This window comes from Mandrillus leucophaeus, unplaced genomic scaffold (genome assembly GCF_000951045.1).
Source record: "Mandrillus leucophaeus isolate KB7577 unplaced genomic scaffold, Mleu.le_1.0 Scaffold223, whole genome shotgun sequence".
Taxonomy (NCBI): domain Eukaryota; kingdom Metazoa; phylum Chordata; class Mammalia; order Primates; family Cercopithecidae; genus Mandrillus; species Mandrillus leucophaeus.
Genome location: NW_012102288.1, coordinates 2,832,113 through 2,843,901, shown reverse-complemented (window position 1 = coordinate 2,843,901; position 11,789 = coordinate 2,832,113). Strand labels below are relative to the sequence as shown.

Below are 11,789 nucleotides of genomic sequence, written 5' to 3'. Positions count from 1 at the left end.
AGCAGTTGTGATCCTATATGCTTATAAGAACCTAATGCTCAAATTGAGTCCTAAAACGACAAAAACCATGTTAGAAATGAATCTGATATGATACCACTTATGTCGTCTCTCTCTCTCATATATATATACATATATAAACATATTTTATGTGTATGTATTTTATGTAATGTATTTCAGACACATTACATATAATTATATATATGCAGAGAACATCTCTAATATCTGGAATAATAGACAAGAAACTTGTCAGTGTTACAGAGAGGAGACTAGAAATAGGAGACTTCTTTTTCACTTTTGAATTTTGTATCATGTGCATCTGTTACTATTCTAATAAAGGAGAAGGAATCATTTATTTTAAAAATACTTGTTTATTGCATGGTTCTCTCCAGATTTTGTGTCTAGGCTTACTTTTATTTATTATAAAGTACTTCAGCAAAGAAGAGAAACTGGCATTCAAACATGGCCGGCCAATCACTGCCAGGCTAATTGCCCAAGAGCTTCTCTAAGCAAATATTTCTCACCTATTACAAACCCCACATTCATATAGGTGCCAGAAATAATAAATGGGACAAAACAGAAGCCCCTGTGCAAGGGGAAGTCAGTGAGAGGCAAGGAGACCATGCACATCACTAGTATTTCTCTTCGGATGGCAATTTAACATTGCTGTTCTTTGTCTTTATGAATAATGGGGTTAGGTCAGGTTCCTTGTCATCACAAGTCTTAGAAATCATCTAGAAAACATGTATTTTACACACTAATCTCACAACTAGATAACATATTCAGTACTTCAGTGGTAGAATCTTCAGCTTTTCACACCTTACGCAGTTCTTCTACCATCTACTTCTGTTTCTTCATTCTCAGTTCCCAGGAAGGCATAGATCAGGTCCTGCATAGGTGGGCATGTCAAATGTCTGCTCCATTTCATTTGCAACAATGACAATGAAAATCCAGCATGCAATGTGGCTGAGGTGCTGGGAGCCCCAAACAATGAGGGGGAAAAAGCAGAGGGCATTTCACATCCCAGACGGGACAGGTTTCCATTCCTTACTGAGGGTGGAAGTACTAGAGTGGAGGAGAAGGAGCCAAAAAAATTACTCATATGAAAAAAAAAGCCTTGTCAGCCAGGCGCAGTGGTTCACGCCTGTAATCCCAGCACTTTGGGATGCTGAGGTGGGCGGATCACTTGAGATCAGGAGTTCAAGAGCAGCCTGGCCAACATGGTGAAACCCTGTCTCTACTAAAAATAGAAAAATTAGCCGGGCGCAGTGGCAGGCGCCTGTAACCCCAGTTACTCGGGAGGCTGAGGCAGGAGAATCACTCGAACCCGGGAGGCAGAGGTTGCAGTGAGCCGAGATTGCACCACTGCATTCCAGCCTGGGCAAAAGAGTGAGACTCTGTCTCAAAAAAAAAAAAAAAAAAAAGAAAGAAAGAAAGAAAAAGAAAAGGAAAAAAAGCCTTGTCTACTGCTTATCGTGATTCTCATTTATCTATGGTTATGTTTTAAAAATTATTTCCTACAGAAATTCTTTCAGCCCTTCCCCATTTTTGAGGGGCGGAGGTGCACATAGTGAAAGATTCGGGTCATCTCAGAGGACACAGGTTTAGAAGCATCTCACTGTTGCAGTGATCCAAACCCAAGTATGTCATTTCTTCCTCAAAATCCCATTTGCTGCTCTTGCTTGGCAGTGAATATTGCTGATGAGGATGAGAGGCATAGGTGAAGAGAAAGGGGTCTTCCTGAGGTGAATGGTATGCAGGGGACTGGACGTAGCTGTTAAAATCCACGTGTACTTTCTCTTCATAAAGATTCCCCCCTGGATTTGGCCATAATGGGGGACAGCCAGTTTTGGCTGCAGGTGGCTCCAGTGGAATCTGCTGGTAAAAGGGTTCTGAAGAGTTTTGGGAAGGAGAGAAGCTGCAAGGCCAGCTGGTCAGAGGAAAAGGATAATTGGAATAACAGTTGTCATTAAGATGATTTCTCCCCAAAGCAGCATTTTTACTCCACGTCTGCAGATCGCCGTGATCAGAGTAGACTCCGGAGGCAGAAGGAGGAAGCAGGTCTCCACTACTGTAGGTTCTGCTACTGGACAATTTACGCTTTTCATAGAGCTTCGTGGGGTCCACAGTGGAAGTCTGGTCAGTCAGATCTGTGATTCCTCCCAGACCATAACTCTTGGAGAAGGAAAAGCAATCATTTAGTGAGTTCTGCTGAGGAGTGTTAGCTATTAGATGTCCACTGTAACTACCAGGCAGTTGGACGCCTTCCTGGAAAGACCAAGTTAAAGGTAAACTCCCCTGACTTTGTGTTTCACCTGGAAGAGACTGGAAAGGAAAGTGAAATGCTCGTGTTAATAAGTTAAGCAAATCCAAACCACTACCATAGGCATCCATGAGTTACTCTGTACAAATAAGAGCTCCGTCAGATTTTCCTCATTCCTTACACATTAATACTTGACGCAGAAACACATGCAGCAGCTTGACCACAACCACGACACATTGAAAAAGGCAAAGGCTGCCTGTTTCCGTGTTAAAGCTTACTAACCAGTAAGAGCCACATTTCCCTACATTCTGTGGAGACATGAGTGTGTTTAGGATGTCTCACACTCAAACACAAATCTGATATCCTAATTGCCTTTTTTTTTTTTTTTTTTTTGAGATGGAGTCTCGCTCTGTTGTCCAGGCTGGAGTGCAGTGGTGCGATCTCAGCTCACTGCAACCTCCACCTCCCGGGTTCAAGCGATTCTCATGTCTCAGCCTCCCAATAGCAGGGATTACAGGCGCCTGCTACCACGCCCAGCTAATTTTTGTATTTTCGGTAGAGATGGGGTTTCACCATGTTGGCCAGGCTGGTCTCGAGCTCCTGACCTCAAGTGAGCCGCCCGCCTTGGCCTCCCAAAGTGCTGGGATTACAGGCATAAGCCACAGCGCCTGGCCTCTAATTGCCTTTTTGAGAGACTTATAAGGAACTATTCACAAAATATCAAAGTATAACTTCAAAGATTTATATTATACTCAGCACAACTCTCAGGGGTCTCTCGCTCTCATCATTTCCTCCCTTGACTTTTCTGTTTCTTAGTGCTCGTTGGAGTGTGAGAGACCATGGTTGCTGTTGTTTTTTTCTTTTTCCTTTCCTCAAGAGATTTTTCTGTGAATTCATGGGAATTTTGTTGAACCATAAATCAGACCTCTAGAACATGAGTGGTACATTCATTTATTTTTCTAAATGGAAGAAGTATATTATTCTTTAGTTAATTATTTAAAAAAAGGATCTGGTTGAGAATTAAGTTATGCTCTTGTTTAGGTAAAAGTACTTGCTGTTAAGGGGATACTTTTAGGGGGTAGAGAAAATGGGCTGTGACCAGGTAGATTGGATGAGAGACTGAAATGCCACTTGACTTGTCCCATGGCTGGGAGAAAGGATGAGGAAATAGCCATTTGGGTTTGGGGGGCTCGCATTTCCCTACAACGGACCCACATTACAATTTTTGTTTAAATAAAGTACATTTAGAGCCTCTAGGGATGGACCAGCTCCATCTCTGTTCTCCCAAAAAGACATGTGCAACTTTGAACAGTAGAAAAAGTATGGGAACTACTATCAATATTAAACAGACAAACGCAAGAAAACCTATGCACGGCTGCCCATAAAGCAGTGGACTTCACATCACAGTTTGTCTGTGGGAAAGAGCCTCCACTCCACTATTGCCACCCTAGGACAGCCATCATTTTCGGAAACTGCTTGCTTATTTCATCTTGATAGAATACGCTAAGAAAACAATCTGTTTGGGGATGTATGGAAATTCAGGAGGGCGGGGAGGGGGCGGGCGGTGAAATGCATGAGGTTACTATTTTGTGGAGATCGTTTCAATTGTTTTTGGTTCTTGTCAAATATAAGTTAAGTGCTAATTCAAGTTTCTCTTTGTAATTGTAGTAGGGAAGATGATTCTCCAACTACATGGATTTTATGGTTCAGAGCATGCTACAAAGATGGTAGAAAGTAAGAGTAAAGCCTCAGATTTAATTTCTTTGGCACATGTTTGTTTGCAGATGAGCCTGATAATCCATGATTTCTGGCTTTTCCTGTGTCAGCAAGGGACCCAGGAAATCGCTCCCAGCACAGGCGTGGCAAGGTACTGCATGTGTTGAACATACATAATGAAGGATTACCCTGGTCTCTGTGCCCCCCTTCAGGCTCAAGGAGACGGAGGAAGGTGCTGTATGCACTTTCTTCATGGCTCTTCTTGCCTCCGCTTCCAACTTGGTTTCTGGTTTTGGATGATCATGCTCTCCCTTTGACTGAAATGAGACAAGGAAGTAGAAAAGAAACGATATAACACTAACCAGACTGTGCTTCACTCTGTGTCCTGCCCCCGGAGTGGTGTTGCAGTCTCCTATGGTAACAAGACTGGATGAACCTCTGAAGACGCTCCCAAGCCCACCACGCTCCTGCCTGCCTGCCTCTCACCCACCCAGCAAAGCCATAATCACAGTGCTAAGTAACACTTATTAAATGCCTCCTGTGGTATGTGCCGGACACTAATAAACACCCTGTGCGCCTTATATCTCATTTCGTCTTCAGCACAACCCTTGAGGTACATACTATTATTATCACCCCCAGTTTACAGAACAGGAAACTGAGGCACGGAGTGATTATGCCAGCTGGGTAACCTCCTCTAGAAGTGAGGGAGATAGGATTCCCCTACCTGGAGCTGGCCAAAGCTGAGAGTCAATAGTTAAACATTCAGGAATTTTCTAGGCTGATTGTTAAAAATGACTGCAGGCTTGAAATCAGCCACCATGGGAATATTTCCATTGCCCAAGCTGGCAAATGCTACAAATCAGGACATTTTCTTTTTGGAGAGCTGGTTTACCAGCATCCCACTAATTCAAACCCAGGCAGTCTGAGTCAGGGTCCATTCTTCACCCCTGTTGGTGCCACCGCCCCATTAGTACTCTTACACATTCTACAGAAAACTGGGACGTGGAAGAGGAAAGTCACCTGCTCGGGTTTACAGAGCAAGTAAAAAGTCAGAGCTGGTGTTCGAACTCAGATTTGCTGAAGGCTACCAGTGGCATGTGGCATGCTTAGAAGCACTGTGCTAACCTCAATGTGACTAGATTAGCTGCCACTTCTCCTGAGGAGTGGAAGCAGCCAGCTCCCCTTCTAGAGCTCCCCAGCACTTCAAACATCTATTAGAAGTGCAGGGGACAGACAAACTTGCTTTCTCAGAGTGTGAGCCCTCGGGGATGGTGCAGGATCTCATTCACCAGTGTATCTCTAGCCTCTGGTGAAACTCCTCAGTAACGAAACTCTCACGTAACTAACTCAAAAATCCAACCTGGAAAAATATAAAGCGTCCGTCGTGCCTCCAGAAGTTGGTGACCGGGAAGCCCCCGTGACCTCGGCAAGGGATGAGCTTCAGAGGCCCGTCACAGTTGGGACAGCGTTTCCCTACAAAAGAGCAGAGGAAAATGACTACACCTGGCTGAACCATGTCGGTTGACTCCTGGGCAGCCTTGAAGATTTTAGCCCTGACTGCAGGATGGTAGAGGATAAATCTGGGCACAGTCTCATGAGCTCCCATCCACTAGATATTACCCCTGACCCTCGGAAGCCTGGCCATCAAAATGGCCCAGATGGGTCTCACACATACATAGGGGAGTGGTTGCCTACCAAGTAGGATATTTCACAGGTCAGGGAGGAGCTCTTCTGAGCAGAAAATCCCTCCCTACTTATTTAGTGATATTTGAAATTTTGACCAGGCACAGTGGCTCACACTTGTAACCCCAGCACTTTGGGAGGCCAAGGCAGGCGGATCCACTTGAGGCCAGAAGCTCGAGACTAGCCTGGCCAATATGGTGAAATCCCGTCTCTATTAAAAATACAAAAGTTAGTCGGCTGTGGTGGTACACAACTGTAGTCCCAGTTACTCAGGAGGTTGAGGCAAGAGAATCACTTGAATCTGGGAGGTGGAGGTGGCAGTGAGCTGAGATCGCGCCACTGCACTCCAGCCTGGGTGACAGAGCGAGACTCTGTCTCAAAAAATAAAAAAGAGAAGTTCTTTCAACTCACAATTAGAACTAAGGGTCAAGGGGCCAAGCTACATGGGAGAGTGAATGCAGCTACTACATTTTCACAGAGGTGTAAATGACTGATGCCAGGTCCTGATCTAAGAGCAAGTTTGGAAGACAAACTACTGGGAAAAATATAAGGTAACTTGAGGTTTGAAGTGGGCGAGGTACAGGGCACGCTGAATGTATCTATTTCATAATCCAGTGAACGTGTCTAAGAAAATGAACAAATATCTCAGCACGTGATTATGATGTGAACCTAAATGAATGGAATTGAGTCTAACCTTTCACAGCTGCCGTTCCACATTAATGCACACATTGAGATCACTTAGGGACCCACAAGAGGTCCAGTGGCAAGTCCAATAAACTACTTTCTTCTAAATTTTACATGGATCATTGACGAATTAACATTAACCCCTTCAGTGATACATTTTTCATTTTATTTTTGGATGGAGTCTGTCACCCAGGCTGGAGTGCAAGTGGTGCAACCTTGGCTCACTGCAACCTCTGCCTTCTGGGTTCGAGCGATTCTCCTGCCTCGGCCTCCCGAGTAGCTGGGATTACAGGTGCACACCACCACACCCAGCAAATTTGTGTGTGTGTGTGTTTAGTAGAGATGGGGTTCCGCCTTGTTGGCCAGGCTGGTCTCGAACTCCTGACGTCAGGTGATCTGCCTACCTCGGCCTCCCAAAGTGCTAGGATTGCAGGCGTGAGCCACCGTGCCCGGCCATTTTTCCTTTTTTTTTTGGAGACAGGATCTCACTCTGTTGCTCGGCCTGGAGTGCAATGGCTCCATTATGGTTCACTGCAGCCTTGACTTTCCAGGCTCAAGCAATCCTTATGCTTCAGCCTCCAGAGTAGCTGTGGCCACAGGCATGTGCAACCACACCTGACTAATTTTTAAATTTTTTTGTATGGGTTGGGGTTTCCTTATGTTGCCCCGGCTGGTCTGGAACACCTGGGCTCCATTTATCCTCTCATGTTGGCCTCCCAAAGTGCTGAGATTACAGGTGTGAACCACCACGCCTGCCATCTACCCTTTAACAGGAGACTTCAGTCCACTGCCTTAACCAAAGGGGGCATTTTTGATGGTGGGTGCTCTGGGTATGGCAGATACAGGGGGTCCTTGCTGGAGCACAAGGGGTCTGGTTGGTTCCCCTCCATATGCTCCATATCAGAACAGCCTTGGCTGCCACTACACTGCAGGGTGAGCGTTGTGCCCTTGGGCGGTGCTGGGACATAGTGACCCATCCGGTAGGGGCATCTGAGGGATGCCAGCTTTTCTGCTGCTGCCACCAAGCTCTACTCACGCTGCTGCTTCTGCCGGGCCTTGTCACAGATGGCAGGTCTCAGGTAGATCTTGCGTCCCTCCTCTGCGAGGCAGTCGCGGCCGCACACCACCACACCCAGGCAGGACTTCTTGAGGATGCGGGAGTTGTGGTTGTTGGTGTTGCGCATGGCCCAGCTGCTCAGGTGCCGCTGTGCATTCTTGTCCTCCGAGCTGTAGATGTGTTTGGCATAGGAATCTGGCCACTCCTGGAACCAGTCAGTCTTTTTCACGTTCTGATAGAAACACAAAAGATACGACTATCGTTTAAGCTAGAAAACACAGCTGTCACCCACTGTGGAGGGAGTAGATGGGAAGGATGTTTTGGCACTCAGGAGCTGGGCAAGAGACTTTTGGCAAAAGCCTCCCTACATTTAATTCTGACAGTGGGATCAGGGAGCCCAGCACAACATGGCAACTGAGCGCTATGTCTGTCAGGCATTCAGCCGCTGGATCAAAATAAATGGTAGCCCCTGTGAGTTCCGTCTGATTGACACTTCCCTAGCCCTCAGTGACACAAGTAATGACCATTTCTCAGTACGAATTTTTGAAGGTTAAGTAATGCTATGCTCTGACACAATAACAGTGGAAAACAGGTCCCTGTGTGGTGGGGTGTGCCTGTAGTCCTAGCAACTCAGGAGGCTGAGGTGGGAGGATGACTTGAGGCCAGGGGTTCAAGACCAGCGTGGGCAATGTAGCAAGACCCCTTCTCTAAAAACTCAAAATAAACTGTGGAAAACATTGTGGTGGGATAGCGAGATAATGTCTCGTACCACGCTGTGGTTACCTTGCTAGGAGTCACACAGGTTTATGCAATATCACCAGAGATAAGCAGTGGGAGGGATGAAAAGCCCTGGTTCAGAGAGATCAAAGAGCCACTTTTCCCCCAGAGATTTTCTTCCTTTATCTTTAACCCTACACTCATGTGCCTCAAACATGATGGAGAGTAAGAAAGAGCTTGTTTCGACTGAAAGCGTCTCTGTTATTGCCCGGGATTGGTGCTATGCCCTGTGTATGAGCATTTGACTAAACTCTCCTTTAAAACATCAGAGACAAGGAGAGTTGTCATTCAATGGACAAAGTTTCCATTTGCAAGATGAAAAGGTTCTAGAGCTCCTTTGCACAACAGTGTACATATAATTACCACGACTGTACTATGCACTTAAACATGGTTAAGATGGTAAGTTTTAAGTTGTGTTTTTGACCAAAATAAAATAATAATTTAAGAAAGGCCAGGGACACAGGACACTCAGTCCTTATAGCACACATTATTTTGCTCTCTGTGCCTCTGTTTCTTCATCTGTAATATAGGGATGAGACCTGCCTGCCTGAAGAGTTGTTCTGAAGATTAAATACGATTTTATATATATTAAATACTTAGCACAGCACCTGGCATGCTGTAAGCTCTAAATAATTGTTAGTCACTGATGCTGTGGCTCATATTCCTAGGCCCTACATTGGTGCACAGATGCTGCATTTGACAGACCCTGCCTTGTTCTTAGAATGAGAATCAGTAAGCAGTGTCAGCAGTCAAACTTAGGCTGTAGCCATGCCCTATGGCTTTCAGAGACTTAGCATGGTGTAAGAACATTTTTCATCTAGAAGGTTCTAGAAGGTCAAAATAGAAGATTCTAGAAGGTCCAGAAGAAGAGACTAGGTTGCTTCTTCTTTGCTTTCCCAACCAGAAAGCATAGCCCACAATATAAAAGAAGACAAATTTTAGAAGAAAAAAGTAAAAGGGTCAGGATTGATGGGCATGTATTGAGTTAGAATTCAAATTTAGAACGTGCCAAAGAATTTTGTAACTTGAGACTCTAGGCAAGTAACTTTGTCTTTAAAGCCTGTTTTGCTCTTCTCTAAAACTGGAACATTGATTAAACCTGCCTCACAAAAGTGCTGTGAAGAGCAGATGTGTTGTAAACTATAGATTCCATATAATGATACTTGTTGAATGGAATGTCACAGGGCCTGAGGTGGTCTGAGGAAATATAAATGAGAGGTTTTAGGTACATGCAGGGTAGTACTATTTGGTGGTTAAGAGCCGCAGTGAGCAAACTAGGACCCATAGGCCAAATCCTGCCCATTGCCTGTTTTTGTAAATAAAGTTTTATAGAAACTGATCTATGTTCATTCACTTAAGTGTTGCCTATGGATGTTTTTACACCACCGCAGCAGAGACTCTATGGCCCACAAAGACTGCAATATTTACTATCTGACCCTTCACAAAGAGTCTGAGATTCCTGGCTGCAAGCTTGGACTCTGGAAGTACACTGTCTTTCTGGGTATGAGTCTTAAGCAAGTTATTTTCTCCTCAGTGCCTCTGTTTCCAGCTCTGTAAAATGGGGTAACATGAGTCCCCAGAGGGAGGCTTTGAGGACTTACTGAATTAACATACACGATGCACTTAAAACAGTGCCTCGCATGCAGCAGGTTCCTCCTCAATATTAACTGTTATTCGATCAGATCTGGAACTGCCCTCAGCCAGTCAATGCAGTTTTAAGAGTCACTGGCTTTCGGGAGAGAGAAGACCCAGTAGAGGTCACTTCATGCTTTAAACCTTGCCAAGTCGAATGCAAGATAAGAGTCCAAGTCCCGGCTGGGCAAGGTGGCTCATGCTTGTAATCCTAGCACTTTGGGAGGCTGAGATGGGTGGATCACCTGAGGTCAGGAGTTCAAGACCAGCCTGCCCAACATGGTGAAACCCCGTCTCTACTAAAAATACAAAAAATTATCCAGGTGTGGTGGTGGGTGCCGGTAATCCCTGCTTCTTGGGAGTCCAAGGCAGGAGAATCACTTGAATCTGGGAGGTGGAGGTTGCAGCGAGCCAAGATCGTGCCATTGCACTCCAGCCTGGGCAACAAGAGTGAAACTCTGTCTCAATTAAAAAATAATAATAATAAAAGAGTCCAAGTCCCTATAAAATAAAAGCTTAATTGGTACACCTCTTGTTCCACAACCTTCCTTCTCAGGGCATGACAGTGGCTGGCCCTTTGTGTGCTGTGCTGTAACTACTGCGGTTTGGGAGGGGGAAGGGTATAAATACTAGGAGGGTTACATCTGGAGAAGTTCCCTGTGGTCCTTTAGGTAGTTGCAGCAGAGATTCCCAGATGGCCAGGCCAGAATGCTGGTTGGACCATTTGCTTTTCCAGACTGTCCCTTCTCCTCCCCAGTTCCCTAGTAATTTTGGGCTTGCTGAGACTCAATGCCCGGGGTGAGAGAAGCTCCCCAGGCAGCATGCCTCCTGCTCTCTCCACCCACCTTATCTTCCCTTCCTTCTTTCCTTTTTCTGACCCAAAGTTGCAAACAATGCTCTCTTGTTTTCTGTCACAGAAATGCCATAGAAAGCATAATAGAGTATCTTACCTTTTGAAATAATAATGTAGGTTAAAACATTAAAATGTGTACTTTTGGCCAGGAATAGTGGCTCACACCTGTAATCCCAGCACTTTGGGAGGCCAAGGCTGGAGAATCTCTTGAGCCCAGGAGTTCAAGACCAGCCTGGGCAACACAGTGAGACCGTCTCCCCTAAAAATAGATTTTTTTTTCTGAGTGTACTTTCCTCTAATATTGAACTGTAAAAAACTACTGGTGCACTTGAATTATTCCAACACAAAGCACAGTTGTCAGGATAGCAGAGATGAGGGCAAGGTAGACTTAGAGGAAAGCTGAGATTTTCATGCTTTAAAGGTAAGTGGCCTCTTTAGGTTGGTCAGAGCCATAGACCTCATGAACCAGAAGGAGTGGAATGTATTTGTGAGAACATCTCAGATGTTCTGATTAAAGCAAAGACTCCTTGCTTGTAGAGGAAGAATTGGTCTCTACCATCCTTTAAGCTTTTTTCTGATAGTCCCTCCACTGGTATGTTAGTTTTCCTGTTCTATTAATAATGCAGTAATAGCCAGGTGCAGTGACTCGCCCCTGTAATCCCAGCACTTTGGGAGGCCAAGGTGGGTGGATAACTTGAAGCCAGGAGTTCAAGACCAGACTGGCCAACGTGGTGAAACCCCATCTCTATGAAAAATACAAAAATTAGCCAGGCATGGTGGCGCATGCCTGTAATCCCAGCTACTCAGGAGGTTGAGGCAAAAGAATTGCTTGAACCTGGGAGGCAGAGATTGCAGTGAGCCAAGATCATGCCACTGCACTGCATGCCACAAAGGAAGTTTGTCTCTGCAAAAGAGAAGCCCAAAATTGTAAACAAACATGAATATCTGAGCTCTCTCTGTGAATCCATGTGTCCACATGTAATCAGAACAAGCCAGTTGTAGTACTCAGATTTAGCTGGCTAAAATCATAGTCCAGGAATGAACTAATCAGAACTGTGGCCCCTTTGCAGTTGACTTTACTATTCTATACTAGAGAATGTTCTCTCTACAAAAAAAAAAAAAAAAAA

At 45.1% G+C, this 11,789-nt stretch overlaps 1 protein-coding gene across 1 annotated transcript in view; it reads right to left on the bottom strand.

The window, feature by feature from the left end:
* Positions 1-348: 348 nt before the first annotated feature.
* GCM1 (glial cells missing homolog 1 (Drosophila)) overlaps positions 349-11,789 on the bottom strand; it is a 26,922-nt gene continuing 15,481 nt past the window's right edge. The window contains exons 3-6 of the mRNA XM_011981295.1: positions 7,380-7,632; positions 5,337-5,449; positions 4,165-4,293; positions 349-2,322 (exon numbers count right to left, since the gene is read on the bottom strand). Of these exons, the coding sequence (XP_011836685.1) occupies positions 1,582-2,322; positions 4,165-4,293; positions 5,337-5,449; positions 7,380-7,632 (1,236 nt within the window). The 3' untranslated portion in view covers positions 349-1,581. The remainder of the gene's footprint in view (positions 2,323-4,164; positions 4,294-5,336; positions 5,450-7,379; positions 7,633-11,789) is intronic.